The following is a 24,719-nucleotide window of genomic DNA, read 5'->3' as shown; positions in this document are numbered from 1 at the left end:
AAGAATCCTTGGTTCTAAAAGGCTGTGAAGCTGACAGCTAAAGATCCCCTGATCATCCCAGGTCTCAAAGTGCAACCCTCAGGGACTTTTCTGTTGAGCCAACCCATTGAACCCTGGAAGCAAGCCTTACAAAGACACTTTTTTGCGAAAGAGACTTTTTGTTATCAGGGTGGAGTTACAATTCCATTCCCTTGATTAGGAACATCAAGTAAGTGGAGGGCTTCGTGCCTGTGACCTCACTGACTTCATTCTTCCAGATCACCCTCGCGTGAGGTTGAGGCGCATTCCTTTGGAGGCGGGTGGTACATTTCACACCAGACCCAGAGTTACCGGAATAGAGCCTGCGTACTTCAGCACTCAATTAGAGACCACACTCATCACAAAACCTGCCTGACTAATCTCTCTGGTTTGCTATACATGAATGTGAGTTTCCAGTGTGTGTAAAATGGCAGAACCTTGAATGTATGATATGAGCATATGAAGAGGGAATGTCTAATTACAAGTAATGTTGTAAAGAATGCGCAAATCAGTAAGCAATTCTCTGCCAGTGACAGGCAGTTCAGTTGAGTGTCACTCACACTCCTCAGTTGTATTGAAATACTTCACTTACAGGCCTTGTTTGATGCAGCCACACAGAACAGGAACAGGATATTTTTTTTATTATTATTTTATTTATTTTTTTGGAGGGGGCGGTGATGGTTTTGGGGGTATTTGCGGCCTGAGGTTAAAGAGCTGCATTCTACACAAGTTGCTCTTTCTTTGTTGGCTCCACAAAGGAGAGAGAGAGGGAGAGTCGTCACTTTGGTGGATATTCAAAATAGAGCCTAGTAACTTCTTCAAGATGGCACTAATTGGCCCCGCTGGGAATTTGGAGTTGGAAATCCTTCATGTGACTTGTGCACTGCTCTCAAACATAAGCTCTTGTGTCGCAGATGAAAAGACACTCTCCACTGCACGATCGTCTGATTACGATGAGAGTAATTGTGATCTAACAAGATATCATAGTGGGATCCTTTTAATACACTAAAACATTTGATCATTACAACAAGCCAGAGACTATTTCCTTTCCAAGTCCTTGTCCACAGGAGGTTAAGATATGCATGTGTAGCAGAATCTCACCCATCTAATTATGTCTTCTGAGCCAACATCAGAGTTTGGGTCCATATTAATCCTACTGATCAGCAACCCTGTTTGCCTTTAAAGATTATTCATTGCTCATCAATATTAATTTCAGACGGTGGTTCTTAATTTGGATACCACTTCAATATAAAGCAATGTTGGAATACAGAATATTTAAAGTGGTAATTGTTTCCACCTTTTCATTCACTGAACAAGCAGATGGATGAGTGAAACAACATAAAAATGAAAAAATATGCCTAACAACCACATGCCATGTTCATGAGTGAACTACTACTATACCTGCAGTAAGTTAGTCACATGTGCAATCAGTGATTTACAGTATGCTTGATATGCCATGCACGCAGTGCAACAAAGACACACCAGCAGAGGGCTTTGGAAAGAGCAAAAACATTCACCCGGAAGCCGACAATCCCTACTCTCATGATGTCACTCGCTTAAGCAACATGGTGAGCCACACCTAGTTAATCATCAACTCCTCAGTGCTAAAAACAAAATGAGCCACAGCCTGCTGTTCTGACACACACACACACACACACAGAGGAAACATTTATTTAACAAACAGGTATATAAAATTGAGAACTTTACAACAAACTGCATATACATATTTACCCATTCTGACACCAAACCAAAGGTAAACTCCTGCTGACTCCTGCTATGAAACTGTGTTATATTTAACACATGTGACACATCATAAACTCTCTTCAAAGTATTTAAAAAGGAGAATTCCAAATGAAATTGGCCATTAAGACATTTTTGGAGTACCAATTTAGAGCACTGTGTCACGATACCCCCAGTGCAAATATAGTACTTGTATTAAGTGCAAAAAGCTTTGACGAAAAACAAAACATTCTGGAAAGTACTCACTTCATCCATTAGAGGTCTACGACGTTATGAAGAGTTAAGGTCAGCAGCACTTACACAACACAAACACATACAGTAAACTTGTCATCAAACCAATACTTGTCTGCAATGATGTCTCTCCAGCACTCAGAGGTGGAGTAAACACTGAATTTAGAAAGTGAAAGTCCTTCTATGTATTTCTTCTGCTTGTGCACGTAACACAGGTGATCACTAATTAGCTGACCTACTTGACTGAAGGGATGTGCTAATTTTGATCAGCTGATTTACTAAATCTTTGGAAAAATAATTTGGCAGGATTTTTACTTTCTGAACCCGGGATGAGAGTAGAATTTATAAACTGATTCACCATATCATTTTAGGTTTTAAGTACAGATATGAGTTGGATTTACCATCCTGGTGGTGAAAATAAAACATGCCATCATGTTGTGCACTGTCATCATTTTTTGTTGCAAACCTCTGCCAGTGTTCTGAACTTTGGGCTGAGGGTGTTCAGGAAGTCCAGATTGTCATTGGGGTTCTGGTCGCTACAGCAACCCACTGAGCCAGCCACAGAGCCCTCCCCCTCAAAGCCATACGAGTGAAGAATGTCATCTGCGTATCTACCATCCTCACCTGTGCGCAGGTAATTCAGCTTCTGCAAATGCACAGCAGGACTGGGATTAGCACTGAATGCCCATAGGACTTAGTAGAGCAACCACAATGAAACTATGTCAACTCAAGAGCATAACCAGATTATTTAGGACAACTACAAAAACATGTTTATGTTCATGTTTAGGATACATAAGTCTTCTGTATTGTCAGAATGTGTTTATAATTCTCTCACAGGAACTACAGGTCATTACTATAGCTAAAAGCTTGAAAAGTGACAATAGGTGCTCACCATGTCTAAATAGATGCCATTTGTTCTCCATGTTTGAAGAGTGGCTTCGTCCCTCTGGTTAAGAAGGAACACATTGTTCTCTGCCCTGAAGTCATGCTGGCTGTTCATGTCCAACATGTCTGAGGACTGCTGCAGGAAGGGCTGCTGGGAGTCCTGCCAGGCTCCTGCCATGGAGGTGGCGTTCATGACTCCCATGGAGTTCATGGTGTCAAACATGCCATTGTCCACTGCAGTACCTTTCACTGACTGATCTATGCCCGATGTGGGCACAATAAGAATGTTGGAAACCTAAAGCGTGTGAAACAAAAACAAACATGTTAATGGAGGCCATCAGACTTTCCTGAGATAAATATGACTTCGTAACTGAAAAAAAACAAACAAATTTCCAATGCAAAGGAGGTCAGAAATACAATCTGGCATAATTTTTAAAGTATGTTGCTTTCAAAATATTAATTGTTAGCTATGTAAGTTAGCATGGATTATTTTCAGGCCAACGTAACAGTCAATCAAGAAAAAAACTCGCACACCATTATTTGCCGTTGAAAAATAAATAAACAAAGTGTTTAATCCAGGGGTCTCAAACTCAAATGAGCTGGGGGCCACTTCTGCCAACGTCATCTAATTGGAGGGCCGCGTCAGTGTTAAAGAATAATACAAAAAAGAATGGCAAATACCTAAAATGCAATGGGGTTTTTTTTTCAAATACTGTATTTTCAAATACAAAACTGCAAACAGAAAGTGCAAGTCTTTTTATCTATTTTTAGACACCTGTGCTATAAAATAATGATAAAATAAATATATATATATACAAATTATGAAAAGAAACAAAAAAAGCATAAAAACAGGTATGTGTGTGTTTCACACCAAATAAAAATATTTTCCTCTCATAACTTATTTAAACCTGGCATATCAAAATTTCAAAAGGCCATGGCTTGAAAGTGGTCAGAGATAAAGTCCTACTGTAAATGTAAAAATCTTTGAGTATAAACAAAAGTTTACGAAGGGGGTAAATTTACCCATCTAATTTGCCACTGGATGGTAAGCACCTCAAATTATGCACCTTTCAGTAAATACTGGATGTTTGAGCTACTATTTCAGCAGGTTTACTTTCTTTTTGTCATATTACCCAAATAACAAATTACCAGGAAAACAGTAGGCCTAAGATGTAACAATAGTAAACTATTACTAGCCTGTTCCACAAACTGTTATTATAGGTCTACAATAAAATAGCCTGGTCAAATCAGTTCCTATCGCGGGTGACTTTGTAGTTCTTCAGAGCTGTCTGTATCATGTCCGTTACGGACACTATCATCACGATTAGCACTGCAACCTCCAGCTATTTTGGGCAGAGGGTCGAAATAAGCATGGTATGCTTAGTGGACACCGTTGTACGCAAAGACGCACCTCCATTCACAGACGCACCGTGACTATCACTGTCAATAGACGATCGATCATAATATAATCTCCAAAAGGCAGATATTCTCCTTCATAATCAGAATAGGTGAATAGCATAGCCTACCCAAGTCTTCATCACACGTGAATGTTTTTTCAACATTTGGTGTAGGCCTATTTCTGCTTCAATTTGTGCGAAACTAAAAACCTGGCCTGCATCGCTTCCACATCATTACAAACAAATGCACTTCTTCATTCATGCACGTTGGGTGTGACCTCTCCGGAAGTCAAGAGATTGTTGTTGACTTCCGGAGAGGTCACACCCAACACCTGCCACTGACCATCGACGGTGCTGTGGTGGAGAGAGCGAGCAGCACCAAATTCCTGGGGGTGCACATCAGCGAAGACCTCTCCTGGACCACCAACACTGCATCACTGGCGAAGAGAGTTCAGCGCCGCCTGTACTTCCTGCGGAAACTCAGGCGAGCAAGTGCTCCACCAGCCATCATGACCACATTCTACCGAGGCACCATTGAGAGCATCCTCTCCAGCTGTATCGCTGTGTGGGGCGGAAGCTGCACTGAATACAACAGGAAAGCCCTGCAGCGCATAGTGAACACAGCTGGAAGGATTATTGGTGCTTCACTCCCCTCCCTGAAGGACATTTACACCACCCACCTCACCCGCAAGGCGACCAAAATTGTGAGTGATGCAAGTCACCCCGCTCACAATCTGTTCGATCTACTGCCCTCTGGGAAGAGGTACAGAAGCCTGCGCTCCCGCACTACCAGACTCACCAACAGCTTCATACACCAAGCTGTAAGGATGCTGAACTCTCTCCCTCCTCTCCCCCCTCCACCCTCAGCTACATAACATCCTGGACATTGGACCCACAATGGCCGCGTGCACTACTCCACTTGCACACTTGCACACTTGTACACTTTACAACTTGTTGTTGTTGTCCTGAAAACACAACACATCTGCTGCTCTTACATAACTTGCACCACTATGTCACTTTCTTTCTTACTTAGGTCAAACAGAACTACACAAGCCTTTTATTGGCCTGACTTTGCACTAGTATTTTATTGACTGTCTATGCACAATTTCAACCAAATTTTGCTGCTCTTATTTTTTTCATTATTATATGTGCCCTCTTATTTACTTACTTTTTTGTTTACTTGAATGTTATGTTTGTCTGTGGACTTAAATTGGTAAAATATGTCTTGTCTTCACCGTGGGATAGTGAGAAACGTAATTTCGATCTCTTTGTATGTCTGGAACATGTGAAGAAATTGACAATAAAGCTGACTTTGACTTTGACTTTGACTTTGACTTCATGTTTCTCGCGTGTAGGCTAATACACTGTATTTCCTGAAAACTGTGTGCAGCGATTTTGGGCCTGAATCAACCTCTGGGTGTCTAGCAACTAGTGGAGGAGAGTACAAATGAGATTTGTTACTGTACTTGGATCTATCGTCTATTTTAATCAGTGTCGTTGTTTGTCGCAATTAAAAATACCCTCAAGGGCCGAATTACATTATTATTTTGAAATAGGCCGCGGGTCGGGAGTTTGAGACGCCTGGTTTAATCCATCAAGCCAAGTTGCTTCCAAGAGGTGAGGTGTTATTTTCAGGCCAATGCATAAATGTATGAACAGATGCAGTGCTTACCTCCTCTCCTGGTCCTTCAGTGTTGGATTTCAGCAGCATTCCGCCACTCCCATGTGCATCAACATGCTTTGGCTTGTCTTTCCCCGTAACACAAAAGAAAGCAGCTAGGACACCTTAGAGTGTGAAAAAAAAACACGAGTCACATATGACGAATCGCTTGTGATTTCAACATGCACCACTCTGTGCAGTCCGTTATTTCTGTATAACGTAAGTAAGTAAGTAAGAGTGTGTGTGCTAGTGGGTGTGTATGCTTGCTTGTGTACACCTGCTTGTCACTGTGGGTTGTACTCACAAAGCAGCAGGAGCAGGGCCAGGCCCAGCAGCATGGCCAGTATGCCTCCGACCCCCAGCGCAGTGGACGTCTGGCTGGCTACACACTGATTGAGCTGACAGCGGCAGATCTTCACTGTGACCGTCTGTGTGTCTCCCTCACCCTGTAGGTCTTTGACCAGCACAGGGATTGTGTACGTCGTCCCCGTGGGAAGCTCGTCTGCCTGCTGCAAAGTGGCTGCTGTGTCTAAGAAAACACAGGTCAGTTATATGTTATTTAACCGCATATTTGGGGACTGAGGTAAAACCATTGCAATTAGGAGCAAAACTGAAGATGTTTAAACACTAACAACCCTGTCAGGCCCAACCCACTGCCACACTGTTCAATCTCACTTTCATCACGATCACGATCACACATCAGCTAATTTTATGTACAGTTAGAAATTAGCATATTCATTTTTATGGAGCCTGGGAGTGGCCATTGCAACACATTTTTACATTGGAAACTGATATTTTACTGGAACTGTAAATTCATTTGACTTAATATGTCTCTTGTTTTAATTAAACAAGAATAAATTGTGGGAATTAAATAATTATAATGACTGCATGGTATGATTTTAACAACAGCCCGATTTAGTAAAACCTTCACTCAGAATGGCCACTCCTGAGCTCCGTTCTTTTCCCATCCTTTACTGTATGTTACTATTGTACTTGTGTGCACGTTTAATGCACTCCTGATCCTTTACTGTATGTTACTATTGTACTTGTGTGCACGTTTAATGCACTCCTGATCCTTTACTGTATGTTACTATTGTACTTGTGTGCACGTTTAATGCACTCCTGATCCTTTACTGTATGTTACTATTGTAATTGTGTGCACGTTTAATGCACTCCTGATTCTTGCCATAGGCTGATCTTACTAGGAATGATGGTTGTGATCATCATAACACAATTGCTCTCATTATCATGTTAAACCTTACCATTGAGTTTACTCAGTGTCCATTCGCCTTCATAAGGCTTTCTCAGTTCAAACAGGAAGGGGGAGGAATATGGCGTCTTGTCCTTGTCCTCTGCCACCAGCACCACAGAGCCCAGCTCCCCCTCCTTCTCACACACAATCAGTTCGTGGGTCGGGAGAAGTGGAATGTTGTCATTCACATCCTCAACAATGATGAAAACGGTTCCTGTTCCTGTTTTAGCACCTGACAGAACAAAGCAATACATATTTGACTGGGGCTGAATAGGATTTAGTGTTCTCTGGTACCTATGCATCATTATCAATCCAGCTGGCTCTGTGTAATGGCACCTGGTTTTGTATGTGTCACTTGGTGGGGCAGGATTATTCAGATTGCCTGAAGGATTTTGATCCACCAGTACATGTGAAATAGAGGTCATCAGACTCCCAGATATGACTGACAAGTGGTGACCACACCCAGGCTTCAGGGGCGTGTGGGCCTATAGTTCAGACTATGACTAATGTGCTGTCTGTTGTTGGTGTAAGCAAGATAATCCTCATGCAGTCATGGTTTACTCACTGGCATCAACTGCTTTCACGGTGATGTTGTACATGTCATTCTTGACTAAGTGAGACTCCCTGTCCACAGTGTTGGTGATCTTCAATTCGCCAGTGCTCTCACCCACTTCAATCCAGGAAGCTGGGTCTGAGATCTCATAATACCTGCAACACAACCATACAATATCATAGGAGCAGTTCACTGATCATGTTTGATGAGGATCTTCCTGGCATCACAGAGAGCTTGGTAAACATGTCAAATTCAAATTCGAGTAAATTCATAGCCACTGTAACTGATTAAGATGAAAGTCCTACTAAGGGATGGGTAGGCCATATCAACAGACAGTGTCTGTACACAGACGCGATAATAAAGTTCACATGCTTCTGTTACAATGAGTCATTTACACACAAGAGATAGCAAAGGTGTGCCTCCGCTGTTGAGTCTGTTACCATAGCAACAGTTATATCATAGCCTATGTAATGCAAGACGGAGTATATGTAAGTAAAAACAAACACATATTACAAGCATAACAGGCTTACCTGATTCCTGTGCTACTACTGGTCTCTGGGTCTTTTGCTATGTATTTGCCAATGACTGTACCATTCGGCAGGCCCTCTTTGATTCTCAGTGTCAAGTTTGCGGGCATGAACTCTGGTCCCTCGTCCTCATCCTCCACATTCACGTCTATGGGGATAGAGGCCCAGCTGGCCTGGGTGCCACTCAACTCTGCTTCATTCCGAGCCTGAACCTCAAGCTTCACAGCTTTGTTCTTTTCATAGTCCAAGGGCTGGAATACAGACGATGAGGAATGTTGAGTATTTAGTATAGCTAAATCCAGGGTAACACTTTATTCAGGTAGTCCACTTAGAGAGACTTGACAGATGTTTCTAGAAATTCAGTCAGTTCAATGAAGTTCAGTCTTTCAAAGAAATACTGAAAATCACCTTAACCAATCCTAACCCCTAACCCCAACCTTATTTTGTTGTTAACAGTGTCAACAACCACAACCATCCAAGTAAAGCCAGTAAATTCAGCAAAACTACATGAACCACACATACTGCTTTCCTATCAGTGCTAAGTTAAGAATATCTTGTCCACACTGTTATCAGCTATAATGATCAGATTAGACTTGTATGTTCACACTATTAATTCCTTGCATTCCATATCTACATGGATGTCAAAACACCAATGAAAAATGATTTGTTATAATTATTATAAAAGTTATTATAAAAGTATTAAAAGTTATTATAAAATTATTTGTATGTAATTATTATAAAAGTATTTGAATGATATACTTTCAAATCCTCAGTCAAGGCTTAACATGTAGGAATTCCTGTCAGCATTTTATGAATCAGGTACATCAGGAAAATCACCTTTGTCAGGTACAAAAGTCCCTCATTTGTGTCTGGGTCGGTCTCAATCCTGAAAAGGCCAGCGTCATTGCCCTTGGTAATGGCAAACACAGACTTCCAGTTGGGTGTTTTTGTCAGGTCTTTATCTTCCACTGGGATTCTGAGTAGAAGAGTTTCTCCCTCTACATTTTCTTTGACATTTACACTGAGCTGTGAGGGAAACAGAGAGCTTGAGAACAGTGTACATCTACAGTAGCTAATTCACAGAATTCACAGGTGCGTTAGGTATTATTCCTAATTACTAATGTTTTGCATGGATGTGCGCTGGTGCGCTTTCATGGAGGATAGAAGGATGGTGCGTTGTGCAACCGCCAATATGACTGTTGACAATGCGCTCTTAAAATAACCAACTCGCCACAGACTTCCGACCAGGTTTCTCTTGGTCAGTGGCGTAATGCGTTTTAGGTGGTGTACAACTTTCACCAGGTGGAAAACGAGTTTTACTACATGCGCCAGGGTGCAAAATAGGGGCCATCATCTTAAATATCACTATTTATCATATTTAAAAAAGTGAAATGTATTGACTTAGTATTTAACTAGATATTAACATATTATCTTTAACTTATTAGACCGGAGTTTCCCTTTAACTAAAAGACCATATTTTGAAACAGCCATAGCATTAATCATTTTGTTTTCCTTGCCTATAAGTGTGGATACTTACAGAGGTCTTTGAGAAAACTGGTGGGTTGTCATTGATGTCTTCCAAAAGAATCGTGGCTGTGGCTGTGTTAAACAAACCATTTGGTGCTCCATTCATGTCTCTTATCTCCACGGTGATGAAATGCTTATCTTTCACCTGCATAAAGGAGATAGTGAAAGGGTTTATCACAAAGGGTTTTCACACATACATTCACGTAGTTGCAGATTTGTAAAAAGTTCATTAGTTAATATTTAGACTTTTCTTTTCCTGAGATAAAAAGTTGCTTTGAATGATGGAGTCTCAGGTTACCTCTCGATCTAGTGTGGCAGTTCGTGTCTTAATGACACCTGTCTGAGCATCAATAGAGAACAGGTCGTTGCCATCCAAAAGAGTGTACTTAATCTTGGTGTGCTCTGTGCCAGTTTCATCTCGGTCTGTTGCATTAACGTGCCCAACTACAACACCTGAACAAGGGATCAATAAAGAATATTTGAGTCATTAAATTGTGATTGATTGACTTTTGGTGTTGCTATATAACCTATAAATATTTTTTCCGAACAACTAGGTATAGATTTGAAGGTTTTGAAATCTATTGATGTCACAAACAAGAAATGATTGATTTCAGTACTAATTCCTTTCTAAAAACCCTTTGAAAATACATTAATTTGGGTGGTGGGTTGTGAATGATCAGATGATAAGTAAAGATAATTCTGAACATGTCATAGTTTAAACAGAAATACCATCTTCCAAAACACTTTTTATGTCTTACCTGCACTCTGTTCCAAAACAGAGAATTTGAGTGACCCAGTGAATGTTGGGGCATTATCGTTCACGTCGGTCACTTGGACTGTGAGAGGCAGAGGTAGGTCAGTCTCCTTATTAGTAAACCTATCATAGACCTGGACCACAATCTTAAGTGACAAAAACAACAAAAAAAGGACAAAAAATGAAGAGCAACTGTTACTATAATGAACACTGACAATCTGACAATCCAATAATTATGCTGTTAAGTCTTAAGTCTTTTTTTCACATGTCAAACTTATTGGCTTGAGTCTTTGAATAATACAAAACATGGATTTCTATGCAACATCACGAAAACATGCGTGCGCAACTAAGAGGCAGAAAGCACCATAGAACAGCATAGAGCAGTGCTGTCCATGAAAAGATTACAATGAGTTTTTTTTTGCTGAAAACTGCACCACTCAAAATCACAATGGTTAGAGAATGTTCAATATCCCTAAAAGAATGCATGTCTTCGCCATAATAATGCAAATGAACGATAAACTCCTAAAGTGAGCGCGCATCTAGTTTTGTTGGTAAACACCTTTTTTTTCCCCTCTTACTTGAAATTGAGGCCATTCCTCACGGTCAACAGCACTGTGGACCCTCAGCATCCCAGAGAACTTGTCCACAGTAAATACCCCCACTGGATCCTTGTCCACTCCAGGACCAGAAATGACATAGTACACAGAGTGGCTGGCAGATGAGTCGGATCCAACCTGCACAAAAAAGACAGTTGATATATCTCATAATGTCAATGACAAGCAAATATGGCTAAATAAGCAGCACCACAAGCTACATTTTTGTTCGAGCACTCTGCTAGAATTACAGTTTTTCTCAGTCATGATTCAGTGGATTTTTCAAATCATCATTAACGTTTGCACTACAGTAACTGCTTTTCTCAAAACATTTTGTGCAAACAGCAACACATAGTGGATTACCTGCAAATGCATGTAAATTGCTCAAAATGCTTACTTCATGTCTCAAAAGCAAATATTCATGCCAATCAACATGGCAGTGCCATCATAATGACACCTTCCTCTCTCGCTGTCATGAACAAGATAGTCAAAATGCGTAGCCATGTCACTATTGTGGTTTACCCAGTGAACCTTCTTATGAAAATGCACAAGGCTGCTTTTTCCTGTTTGCCATTATCAATTTCAAATGACAAATTACTGTATGTGGGAGATTGTAGGAAAGAATCACATTTTGAGAATTTCAATTTTGTGCCTCATTTCCAGAAATACACTTGACTCCATAAACATACAACATTACAAAGCATCTTACTCGCTCAATATCCTTTGGAAGCCCTGAATTGTCATTTTCAACAATGCTGATGGGAGGAGGGCTCCATCTTCTTTTGAAGCGTCTCAGAATTCCGGTCTTTGGGGGCTACAATGTATGACACACACTCATGAGACACTACATATGAATTTGACAAACATTAAATTTCCTTTAGTCCAGAGCCACCATACCAGTCAACACTACTGACATTAGTTGAGTGTAGATCTACCTGAGTTGACTTCTGGGAGATGTAGACATCCATTTTACTTTGCCTCCCATCACTGTCCTGGGCCCACACTGAGAAGTGCCTCCCAGCGGAGGGCACCTCAGTGCTGTGGAGAGCAACAATGGTGCCATCTAGGTGTATGGCAAAGTCAGGGTCACTTGTTTCAACACGCTTTAGTTGGGAAGCACAGCCAACTACATAAACTGAGAAGGGTAGGAAAATCAGATGTTAACATGGTGGAGAAATTCTTTGCTTGTAGCTATTATGTGGATCATTGAGAAAGAGAGAGACAGAGAGAGAGAGAGAGAGAGAGAGATTAATGGTATCCATAAATGAATGCTTCTTAATGCCTCTTATTCTCACCTTTTGACAGAACATGACCCGCATTTATTTCTTGGGGAGCCGTAGCATAAAAAGAAGGAGGAAAACAAGACTCGCCACATGCACAGAAAATAATCTGAAATACAACAATATGGCACTGTATAAGACTGATGACTTTACCATCTTTAACATCAACAGATAACAATGTAGACTTCAGTGTTCTTATGGAATTATCTTTTTCTTTATAACTATGTAGAATCCATCAAAGATTAACATCAAACACGTTTTTGTCTCTTAAAAGGGTATTTCTCAGTCACTAAAAGAAGTAGTTGTTACTAACCTCTACACAGACGCAAATCCACAATATCATGTGATGAGACATGCTACCAACTTCTTGACTCTTCATGGTCAAAACAACAATGATTCACTGAAAAAGTAAAAACAGTATATAAGGGTATATACTGTAGGTGTTTTGGGTGTGGATGGGCGTGGATGGGTGGAGTGAATCTGCTCTGTTTCTTCCCATACCTTCATCTGGTTGAGTAGCCACACGCTACACACACACCTGTTTTGAACACTCACGGCATAAACGAAGATTGTTAAGGCGGAGCTCCGCCTTAATATCATGTGATGAGACATGCTACCAACTTCTTGACTCTTCATGGTCAAAACAACAATGATTCACTGAAAAAGTAAAAACAGTATATAAGGGTATATACTGTAGGTGTTTTGGGTGTGGATGGGTGAAGTGAATCTGCTCTGTTTCTTCCCATACCTTCATCTGGTTGAGTAGCCACACGCTACACACACACCTGTTTTGAACACTCACGACATAAACGAAGATTGTTAGCTTGTGTTTGTTCTAGTGACGTACACCAGTTTCGCCTGACTCCACCCTTGTAATCTGGGAAAGTGAAAGAACGTCCGGCCCGGCGGGCACCAACATGTTGCATTAGTACTCGTGTGGCGGTGTAGCCTTGGGCTACAGGGATGTCACCAAGGGGTGACCGTGGGTAGCTGCGTCCACCACAACATAAACTCTGGCCACCCCTGGCTATGTCACACCCATTATTATCTGTTGAATTGCTCAAGAAGTACTTATCACACATAAATCACACAGATATGACGTGACCCGCATTTATTTCTTGGGGAGCCGTAGCATAAAAAGGAGGAAAACAAGACTCGCCACATGCACAGAAAATAATCTGAAATACAACAATATGGCACTGTATAAGACTGATGACTTTACCATCTTTAACATCAACAGATAACAATGTAGACTTCAGTGTTTTTATGGAATTATCTTTTTCTTTATACAACTATGTAGAATCCATCAAAGATTAACATCAAACACATTTTTGTCTCTTAAAAGGGTATTTCTCAGTCACTAAAAGAAGTAGTTGTTATTAACCTCTACACAGACGCAAATCCACAATATCATGTGATGAGACATGCTACTAACTTCTTGACTCTTCATGGTCAAAACAACAATGATTCACTGAAAAAGTAAAAACAGTATATAAGGGTATATACTGTAGGTGTTTTGGGTGTGGATGGGTGAAGTGAATCTGCTCTGTTTCTTCCCATACCTTCATCTGGTTGAGTAGCCACACGCTACACACACACCTGTTTTGAACACTCACGACATAAACGAAGATTGTTAGCTTGTGTTTGTTCTAGTGACGTACACCAGTTTCGCCCGACTCCACCCTTGTAATCTGGGAAAGTGAAAGAACTTCCGGCCCGGCGGGCACCAACATGTTGCATTAGTACTAGGCCTGTCAAACTCGATTCCTTTTAAGGATCCGGGTTATTCTGAGTCACTCACTAAACTGATCCGGGTTGAACGAGTCACTTGAGTCACTTGAGTCAGTATTGCTAAATCGCAAAGAAATTCAGTCCTACGTTCAAGCAGTGCAGTGGGGTGCTTCATTTCGTTAAGTGCCTTCTCATGTTGGATGTGGATCCTCCATGATTTGAAACCAGGTTTTTGCAGTACTTGCATTTAGCCTAAGAGTTTTGGTCTCCTGGTCAAAGTGCATCCACACATTGTTCATCTTTTTGGTGCTCATGTTCAGAAACTTTGATCTTATTGACAGGGAGGGTAGCCTATATTATAATAATTAATTATTTGTTGTTGTTTTGTTAACAATAGAAAATTTGCCTAGGTCTAATGCTACTCTGCTACAATGTTTATTACCACTACTATATACTAATAGTAGGCTACTAGGAATCTATTCTAATAAGTATTATAGGCAGCTAATAGGCCTACTAGGCAACTAATATTATTAGCCTATTAATCATAGCTATACATATATACATATATATATATATATATATATATATATATATATATATATATATACATATCATGTTAGGTAGCCTAATATAATATCATATATAATATAATATGATATAATATAATATAATATAATATAATATAATATAAAATAGCCTAATATAATAGCATCAAAATCTCCACCCACTCACGGGAAAGAAAGCAGTTTGAGCCAGACTGTTTATTTATTGTCTTAACCTAGCCTAAGCAATTGACTTTCAATGTAGACATAGAAACAGGAACGTAGAAATGCCCTGCAGTGACTAAATTATTATTGTTGTTATTATTATTATTATTACTACTACTACTACTACTACTATTCTCATTAGGCCTATTATTATTATCACCTTGACACGAGTAGAAACTAGGCTACTTGCTCGTCTACAGATCCACTCATGACAATGTAGCCGGCTGATTCGACTGACTCGCACTCATAACAACATAATGTAACCGGTCCGCCCGCGGCTGATCCAAATGACCCAGGTAGGCTAGCCTACTCAAGCAACTCCATACAGAGCTTGCAATGTTTCGGACATTGCAACTGTCTTCGCGACCTAATTGCATTTTAAAGTAGGCTATGCGTGCAGAATATATGTTATTTCAGAAGTGAACGCATGGCTTTTGTTGTGGATTTTCTTTTAACCTTGACGAGGAGTTACTCGTTCCTCTAAAGATCCACTCATGACAACGTAGCCGGCTGATTCGGCTGACTCGCACTTATAACAACAACGTAACCGGCCCGCTTGGCTGATCCGACTGGCTAGCCTACTCTCCATACAGAGCTTGCAATGTTTCAGACTGTCTTCGCGACCTAATTGCATTTTAAAGTAGGCTATGCGTGCAGAATATATGTTATTTCAGAAGTGAACGCATGGCTTTTGTTGTGGATTTTCTTTTAACCTTGACGAGGAGTTACTCGCTCCTCTAAAGATCCACTCATGACAACGTAGCCGGCTGATTCGGCTGACTCGCACTCATAACAACGTAACCGGCCCGCCCTGCTGATCCAACAGACCCGGCTAGCCTGAGCAGCTCCATACAGAGCTTGCAATGTTTCGGACTGTCTTCGCGACCTAATTGCATTTTAAAGTAGGCTATGCTTACGTGTAGAACATTGTATGCTATTTCAGAAGTGAAAGAATGGCTTTTGTTGTGGATTTGCTTTTCACCTTGACGAGGAGTTACTCGCTCGTCTACAGATCCACTCATGACAATGTAGCCGGCTGATTCGGCTGACTCGCACTCATAACAACGTAACCTGCCCGCCCTGCTGATCCAACTGACCCGGCTAGCCTGAGCAGCTCCATACAGAGCTTGCAATGTTTCGGACTGTCTTCGCGACCTAATTGCATTTAAAAGTAGGCCTAGGCTATGCCTACGTGTAGGACATTGTATGTTATTTCAGAAGTGAAAGAATGGCTTTTGTTGTGGATTTGCTTTTCACCTTGACGAGGAGTTACTCGCTCGTCTACTGATCCACTCATGACAACGTAGCCGGCTGATTCGGCTGACTCGCACTCATAACGTAACCGCCTGGCCCAGCGATCCGACTAACCCGGGTATACAAAGCAGCTCCATTAAGAGCGTGCAATGTTTCGGACTGTCTGCGCGACCTAATTGCATTTTAATATGCTACATCTATACACCAAATCTAAAGTATGCCTAGGCTACATGCAGAACATTGAATGTTATTTAAGAGGTGAAGAATGGCTTTTGTTGTGGAATTGCTTTTCACTTTGAGGAGGAGCTACTCGCTCGTCTACAGCCACTCATGACAACGTAGCCGTAGCCGACTCGTACTCAATGTAGCCTAACCGGCCGGCTGATCCGACTAACCCGGCTCTGCGGGAAGTTAACCAGTTATCTCAGACTGCCTGCTCACTCAGTCGCTTGAGTTGATTTGTGGAGTTGTGGTTATCCTACTTACGAAATTGTTACATTTTTGGCAGCTATGATGGCTAGTAGGCTAGCTAAATGTTGCAAGAGGTTTGTGTGTGGCGCTGTTTATCGTTTTAGATTGAATTGTAGTAGGACTCAACTGATCCGAGTTAATGATACTAGAGACTCGCGACTCATGGGTTAATTTAAAGATACGGGTGAAAGATCCGAGTGAATCACGACTCAAACAGGCGTAATTAGTACTCGTGTGGCGGTGTAGCCTTGGGCTACAGGGATGTCACCAAGGGGTGACCGTGGGTAGCTGCGTCCACCACAACATAAACTCTGGCCACCCCTGGCTATGTCACACCCATTATTATCTGTTGAATTGCTCAAGAAGTACTTATCACACATAAATCACACAGATATGACGTGACCCGCATTTATTTCTTGGGGAGCCGTAGCATAAAAAGGAGGAAAACAAGACTCGCCACATGCACAGAAAATAATCTGAAATACAACAATATGGCACTGTATAAGACTGATGACTTTACCATCTTTAACATCAACAGATAACAATGTAGACTTCAGTGTTTTTATGGAATTATCTTTTTCTTTATACAACTATGTAGAATCCATCAAAGATTAACATCAAACACATTTTTGTCTCTTAAAAGGGTATTTCTCAGTCACTAAAAGAAGTAGTTGTTATTAACCTCTACACAGACGCAAATCCACAATATCATGTGATGAGACATGCTACTAACTTCTTGACTCTTCATGGTCAAAACAACAATGATTAACTGAAAAAGTAAAAACAGTATATAAGGGTATATACTGTAGGTGTTTTGGGCGTGGATGGGTGGAGTGAATCTGCTCTGTTTCTTCCCATACCTTCATCTGGTTGAGTAGCCACACGCTGTTTTGAACACTCACGGCATAAACGAAGATTGCGGAGCTCCGCTTTAACAATCTTTGGCATAAACTCTAGCCTGTGTTTGTTCTAGTGACGTACACCAGTTTCGCCCGACTTCACCCTTGTAATCTGGGAAAGTGAAAAAACTTCCGGCCCGGCGGGCACCAACATGTTGCATTAGCACTCGTGTGGCGGTGTAGCCTTGGGCTACAGGGATGTCACCAAGGGCCGTGGGTAGCTGCGCCCACCACAACATAAACTCTGGCCACCCCTGGCTATGTCACACCCATTATTATCTGTTGAATTTCTCAAGAAGTACTTATCACACATAAATCACACAGATATGACGTGAAAGAGCAGAACCTGAGCTTTCCCATTATATTAACGGCTGTTGTCGTAGGCGTGCATACATAGACACTAGGTGGTGCTAAAGCACTAGGACGTTTGCCCTTTATCAACGAAAATGCCCTTTTGAAACTTTTTTTTTTTTTTTTTTTTTTTTTAATTATTAATATTATTAAGATTTTACTGAGGTCGGTTTTGAAATGATCTTTTGAAAACCTGAGCAATTAAAAACGACTGAAACAATAGGCGAGTTCGACTTCGACTGAGTCTGACTTGGTCTGGCTTACTACGTAAACGTGATCTTCAGAGCCTAGCCGGGAGGAGCTACAACAGAGGGCAGCTCATCCCGGACAGACAGGCTACAGTCTGCCTGACGTGACTCGCGGGAGATATCGCGGAATGTTGTTTGCAATAAACACAGCAGAACTTTCATTCTTACTCATTAAAATGAGCATGATGACTGACGAAATAAATTCGTATAATGTAGTTTAAATAAACCACTGTTGCCATACAGTTAACAGGCCTGCTTTGTAGCACATAAATTCAATATCAAGTGTTTTCCCTATATGTGTGTCTATCTATTTAACCAACAGCAGAAAATAACAGAACATTTTCAGTAGGCTAGCCTATCATTGTTGCAGAAATCACGTATGAGAAGGTATCCCTTCGATTTCTGTTTATTTTCGCATATTCCAACATAAAGAAGCAGCATGAGACTTCTGTCAAAATCGTCATGAGGACATTCCTCCCAAATGGCCCTATCACGTCTTTGAACTGACGTCATGAGGGCGTGTTTCAGCTCGTGCAGCTCGTAGAAGGCAACTGCAAGATCTGTCTGCAGGCTAAGACTCCCGCGATATTTTAAGGTCATGTTACATGGTGTCACGGTGGTAAGTCCCTCCCTTTATTTTACTGTCTATGGTCCCTCCCCGGCTGACAGAAGTCGGACAAAATTTCTAACCAGCAAGCATTGCGTCCATCCCAGTATGCATTGTGTTCAACCCAGCATGCATCACATCAAGTCAGATCTGCACAGAGCTGCCTGAAGTCGAACTCGCCTAATGCCCCGAAATGAGCCACCTCCTTGCGCACACCCGACCAGCCTATCTCTCTTCCTTTGTCACGTGAACTCGCGCGGTCGCGCGCAGGGCACGCCAGACGCGCAGCGCCATAGCAGTTCAGAAGCGTCTTCAGATAGCAGGCATGGTCGCTGACAGGCTGCTTCTCCCGTGCCCCATCAGCCAGGTGACATACAGATCAAGCAAAATCTTACAGTTTGCCCTCTAAGCCCAACATGTAATAATTTTGTTGTGCAGTAAAATGTCTCATTCAGCACCAAACAAGCATTTTTGCCGACTGGTCACCTGATAAACTAGTTAGATGAAGCTAGAGCTAGATAAAGTTTTACGCTGTAGCCCAAATCAATGACAGATAACGTGACGACCACATACAAATAATTTCGGTAGATTTTGCAAATTTATGTGTTAAGAAGAACGTTTTCTGTTGTATATGTTTTGTTAGAAAAACTGTTCCCCATAGACTTAACATTGCCGATTGTGACATCATAATACGGCCGTTAAGCAATTAGAATCCTATGGCAGGTGTTCAGGCCACCTGCAGCCTCAGGCTTTAAGCATACAATCTGGGTCAATTAAGACTACACATCCTATTCAACTGTTTCCTCTGCCCAAAACTGTTTCAAAATAAAAGTCCTCACTACAATAATCCACTGTTAAACAATGTAACCCATTAAACTACTGAACTTTTTACATTCAACTTTTAAACGGTCTACTTTTAAACTATCATTAAACTATCTATCTATTAAACTAGCTGTCTATCAACAACTTTTAAACTATCTACATTCAACTTTTAAACTATATACATTCACTAGCTGTCTATCAACAACTTTTAACTTGTCATCAACTATGTCAACACTTTTCATCAACTATGACTCCTACCCACTGTAGCTAGTTAGCATGGTTAGCAAAGTTAGCATGTTAGCATTGCTAACATTGTTAACATTTTTAACAAAACTGCTAAAAATGATTAGCTAGGATAGCTAAGTCACATGGTTAGCATAGTTAGCATGTTAGCATGCTAGTTAGCATTTTTAGCAAAACTGCTAAAAATGATTAGCTAAGTTAGCTAAGTAACATGGTTAACATAGTTAGCATGCTAGCATTGTTAGCATGCTAATTAGCATAGTTAACATAACTACTAAAATGATAAGCTTGGTTAGCTAAGTCACATGGTTAACATAGTTAGCATGTTAGCATTGCTAGCATAGTTAGCATGTTTAGCAAAACTGCTAGAAAATGTTAGTTAAGTTAGCTAAGTAGCATGGTTAGAATGTTAGCATTGCTAGCACTGCTATAAAACATTAGCTAAGTAGCATGGTTAGCAGAATTAAAAATCTTAGCATAACTGCTAGTAAACATTAGAGCCATTCCAACTTTCAGTTATCACCATTAAACTATTTGAATATCAACATTCATTAAACTGCTAGAAAACGTATGGTTAGCAGGTTAGCATTGCTAGCACTGCTATAAAACATTAGCTAAGTAGCATGGTTAGTGTAGTAGCGTTTAAGTTTTTCCTATTTTGTCTACCACTTGTGGCTGAGTGGATCCTAGTCTTGACGCGTGTTAAATGATGAGGAGTAGTGGTTTTGTTCCAAGTCGGTCCCTTCTGACCATTTATTGTTGACAGTTGTGGTAAAGTAAAACAAGTAAACACTATACGGCTTTCTATTAAGTCCAAGTCCAAAGTCAGCACAGCAGCACGGTCAAAAGACTGTATGCCCTTCTCAGCCACGCCCACAAGCTGCGGCCTACAGCTCTTAAGGTCATCCCCCTGGGGCTCCACCTTCAGCAACCTCCTCCAGGATCCTGTAGGTGGGACAGACAGACCTGTGCCCATACTCAATCCAATCAACCACTCTCACATACATACGCACACAGACATGCACACACACACTTACTCCGGCCAATAAACAAAGAAAATATAAGAATTACATGAAGTTCAATTTGGCTCCTACAGTTAGCATAGTTAAAAATCTTAGCATAACTGCTAGCAAACATTAGAGCCATTCCAACTTTCAGTTATCGTCAAATATCTACCTATACACAGCCATTAAACTATTTGAATATCAACATTCATTCAACTTCCAGTCTGTCAACAACTTTTAAACTATTTACCTTCAACTTTTAAACGGTCTACTTTTAAACTATCATTAAACTATCTATTAAACTAGCTGTCTATCAACAACTTTTAAACTATCTACTGTCTATCAACAACTTTTAAACTATCTACATTCAGCTTTTAAACAGTCTACTTTTAAACTATCAACTTTTATTAAGCTATGCAACCACCATGTCTATCCTAGCATCACTGTAGTAACCATCTCTGTATTATCTGTTTTAACTATACATGATATTTTACATCACAACTTTAGCATTTTCATGCACTGGTAATGCCTTGGAATTGCATTTCTAGTTTGCAATTGCAAATCTATGTGTTACGAACGTTTTGCTGTTGTATAGGTTTTGTTAGGCAACATAAATTAACACATTTTGGTCTCTTTATTGTCTTAATTGTATATTGATTTACTAATTGTGCAGCACAAGTCAAATTTCATTCAACATGTGCGTGCAATTTTTTTTTATAATTAAGTGTTCCACGTGCGCTAAAAAGTGCCCCCCAAAATGTCTGTGCACGCCACTGGCTGTTGTGATAAACGGTTCTCGAGAAAATTAACTATACATGGCATTTAATCATATTTCCATTGTGCTTTGTCTATCTCACAAACGCTTTGGTCAAAACAAACCATATATCAAAATAAACAGCAGACCTCACCGAACACTAGGATAGCCTATGCATTAAGAATAAACGAGGATAAGCATTCCTCAGTATAGTAAGTGGATCCCGAGTAGGCTAATCCGGTTTTGAAATTGCAGCAAAATTCTACATGTTATCCAACTTTTGTCTGAAATTCTAATAGCAGCCCAAAATAATGAACTTGCTTTCCAAATCAAAGAATCATAAGTTGGTCATGGCATGCACAGATCATCTGTGCTTTTAGATATTTCTACCAGCATGCTTCAGGTGGCATGGATGCAGACACCAAGTATTTTTCCATAATATAAAGGCTGATCTAAGATATATGCTCACATCATACTTTCCCAGATATGGGTAGGCTAGACCTGAAAACGGATATAGCCTAGCATATGAAGAGCTCTTTTCCAAAACGCTATAAATCCATTTTTGTCAACATTAATGTCATGTTATTATGACCGCCGCGCAGCGAAGCGGCGGTCATATAGGTTTAGTCAGATTTTTTTTTTCTTTTTTTTTTTTTTTTCTTTTTCGCATGCCCAAATTTCCGTCAATGATTCCCGGGACACTGAAAGACCTGGGTACACGAAACTTGGTGGGCATGTAACCCCACATGGATAGCATGGAACCATTGTTTTTCGTTTTGATCTCTAGCCCCCCCCCCGCTGGACTGGACCCCCGAAAGGAGGGTAGGGCAGACATAGTTTTCTGTGAATATCTCGAAAACCGTAGGGTTTAGGAGGACCATTTTTTTATGTTGATCTCAAGGGGCCATGTCAACCCATTCCATAACCACTCATTTCATGTATAGCGCCACCTAGTTAAACACAAAAAAGTAAAAATGAGGTGTTGTAATTGAAGGTATCTGTCACCTAACATAGTCAAAACTGCACAAAATTGGAAGTGTAGGATCATTATGACACCCTCTGTATGCACGCCAAGTTTTGTGGAATTCCGTTCATGGGGGGCCACACAATAAATTAATTTATGTTACTATACACCAACTGGCCTGTAGGTGGCCGGAGACAGTTTTCTGTGAATATCTCGAGAACTGTAGGGCCTAGGAGGTCCACCTTTTTTATGTATGTTGGTCTTAAGGGGGCATGTCAACCCATCCCATTACCACTTATTTCATGTATAGCGCCACCTAGTTAAAAATTAAAAAGCAAAAAATTAGGTGTCACAATATCTCTGGCTGACAAGGTCAAAACTGCACGAAATTAAAAGTGTAGGATCATTATGACACCCTCCGAATGCATGCCAAGTTTTGTGTACTTTCGTTCATGGGGGGCCTTACAATAAAATAATTTATGTGTACATTTAGTGACGTACACCAACAAGGATTCCCGGGACACTGAAAGACCGGGGTACACAAAACTTGGTGGGCATGTACCCCGACATGGATAGCATGGAACCGTCATTTTTCGTTTTGATCTGTAGCCCCCCCGCTGGACTGGACCCCCCGAAAGGAGGGTAGGGCAGACACAGTTCTCTGTGAATATCTTGAGAACTGTAGGGCATAGGATGACCATTTTTTTCCGTATGTTTGCCTCCAGGGGTCATGTTAACCCATTTCATGTGCACACATGTGCACAAACAGATACACACACACACACACACATACATTCACAGTAATCATACGTATGACACATACTCACACAGTAGACATATGTACGCTTGTATGCACAGGCACATACGCAGGCACACACAAGCACGCACACACACACACACACACACCCACACACATAACATAAACATAACACAGACAATCAAGAATTTCTCAGAATTATGAACAGGCAAGATGGAGGTGGGGTTGTATAAGATGAATTTTACATGTGAAATCTATGAACTAATCATGTTTTGGTACTTGTTGTCTAGCAGATACCAGTGAGAATTGAGTGTGGATAATGCAATTTAGTGAGGCAGTTAGAATCATATAGGCCTTTCAGCGTGATTTCTTTTTGTGGAAAAAATGTGCTGGACTGGGCGGCGGTCATATTTTGTACCGCTCTGCGGTACATCTAGTTTAATTGTGTTTTTCAGGTCATATCAATAAAAGTGCAGTTGTGTTGTTTTAAAAAAATATTTATGAAAATGCATTAAAATGGAGGATAAAGCGTTTTGGAGCCAAACTCTTCTTATGTGGCCCTATATGTGATATGTGATATTACTATTCATTTTAAATACCCTCCCCCTCCCCGTTTTGGCGTGCCACCCCAAGATTGTGTGGTTTATGTACAGTGTTAGTGCCTGCAGCAAAGGTGTAAGACTTCATCAGAAATATAATGGACATGATTCATTTATTGATCTTTCTTAATAAAATTGCAAAATGAGCACTGGTTGTGACGGAGATGGGTAAAAGGCAGATAATAAATTCCCACGCACTGGAATGTATTATCTGTTAAAAAAAAAACACACTAGGTGCAGTGAGCACACACACACACACACACACACACACACACACACACACACACACACACACTGGGAGCAGTATGAAATACCAAAAAGCAACATGATATTTGTGTTCCAGTTTCTTAGAGTATTTACAGTATTCTCAGAGTCAGACTATAGTTACTAAGCAACCAAAAGAGCCTTTTTCCCATCTGCCCTGTATTTACTCTGTGGTGTTTCTGCTCCAATGTGGACATGTGACTTCTCATCTAAGTGCTGTGGAATGTGACTGGGAAAGGAGCTCAAGTGGGAGAGGCTTGAGTCAGGCAGATGAACTCACGGCGTCACCCTGAGCAGACTGATAAGAGAGCCACATTTGGAGGCCGCAGCCAAAGCTTTTGGGTTGGCTGAGTGTACAGCACAGAGAAGCAATTCCTTTCAGAGAAAGTCATATTAAAGGAACAGCATGATGTATCTCTAAAGCTGTCTCTGGTTTCATTACTATAAAGCTGTCTCATTCCACCTTACATTTAAGTCTTTGCTAAGTGGTTTCAGGAAATCTGAAATTGGAGGCTACTTGTTGCTTCTGAATTGTTTCCCATCAGAACATTATGAAAAGTTCATGAA

The 24,719-nt window shown here is 40.8% G+C and overlaps 1 protein-coding gene across 3 annotated transcripts; it reads right to left on the bottom strand.

Annotated features, from left to right (window-relative positions):
- Nucleotides 1-1,651: 1,651 nt before the first annotated feature.
- LOC121720382 (desmocollin-1-like) lies at nucleotides 1,652-13,249 on the bottom strand. Of its 3 annotated transcripts, XM_042106437.1 has the most exons (18): nucleotides 13,166-13,249; nucleotides 12,919-13,074; nucleotides 12,731-12,817; nucleotides 12,433-12,526; nucleotides 12,073-12,272; nucleotides 11,847-11,951; nucleotides 11,123-11,278; nucleotides 10,549-10,690; nucleotides 10,089-10,243; nucleotides 9,801-9,935; nucleotides 9,101-9,289; nucleotides 8,267-8,514; nucleotides 7,749-7,891; nucleotides 7,194-7,415; nucleotides 6,236-6,460; nucleotides 5,944-6,056; nucleotides 2,882-3,169; nucleotides 1,652-2,635 (listed from the first exon to the last, which is right to left on the bottom strand). In XM_042106437.1, exons 3-18 carry the CDS (start codon nucleotides 12,794-12,796, stop codon nucleotides 2,438-2,440), a joined length of 2,679 nt encoding a protein of 892 aa, XP_041962371.1. In that variant the 5' UTR covers nucleotides 12,797-12,817; nucleotides 12,919-13,074; nucleotides 13,166-13,249; the 3' UTR covers nucleotides 1,652-2,437. The 3 variants fall into 3 exon arrangements, with proteins under 3 accessions (XP_041962371.1, XP_041962389.1, XP_041962380.1); XM_042106455.1 differs by lacking the exon at nucleotides 12,919-13,074 and having other exon boundaries at nucleotides 13,166-13,180; XM_042106446.1 differs by lacking the exons at nucleotides 12,919-13,074; nucleotides 13,166-13,249 and having other exon boundaries at nucleotides 12,731-12,898.
- Between the last annotated feature and the right edge of the window lie 11,470 nt (nucleotides 13,250-24,719).

This window comes from Alosa sapidissima, chromosome 1 (genome assembly GCF_018492685.1).
Source record: "Alosa sapidissima isolate fAloSap1 chromosome 1, fAloSap1.pri, whole genome shotgun sequence".
Taxonomy (NCBI): domain Eukaryota; kingdom Metazoa; phylum Chordata; class Actinopteri; order Clupeiformes; family Clupeidae; genus Alosa; species Alosa sapidissima.
This window is presented reverse-complemented; position numbering and strand designations above follow the sequence as displayed.

Excerpts from the sequence above, each read along its gene's own strand:
- LOC121720382 (XM_042106437.1), bottom strand. The coding sequence starts at position 12,796 with ATGAAGAGTCAAGAAGTTGGTAGCATGTCTCATCACATGATATTGTGG. Across the intron at positions 10,691-11,122 it reads AGGAATGGCCTCAATTTCAA|ATTGTGGTCCAGGTCTATGA; the intron begins GTAAGAGGGGAA and ends TTGTCACTTAAG. Across the intron at positions 2,636-2,881 it reads ATGGCATCTATTTAGACATG|AAGCTGAATTACCTGCGCAC; the intron begins GTGAGCACCTAT and ends GTGCATTTGCAG.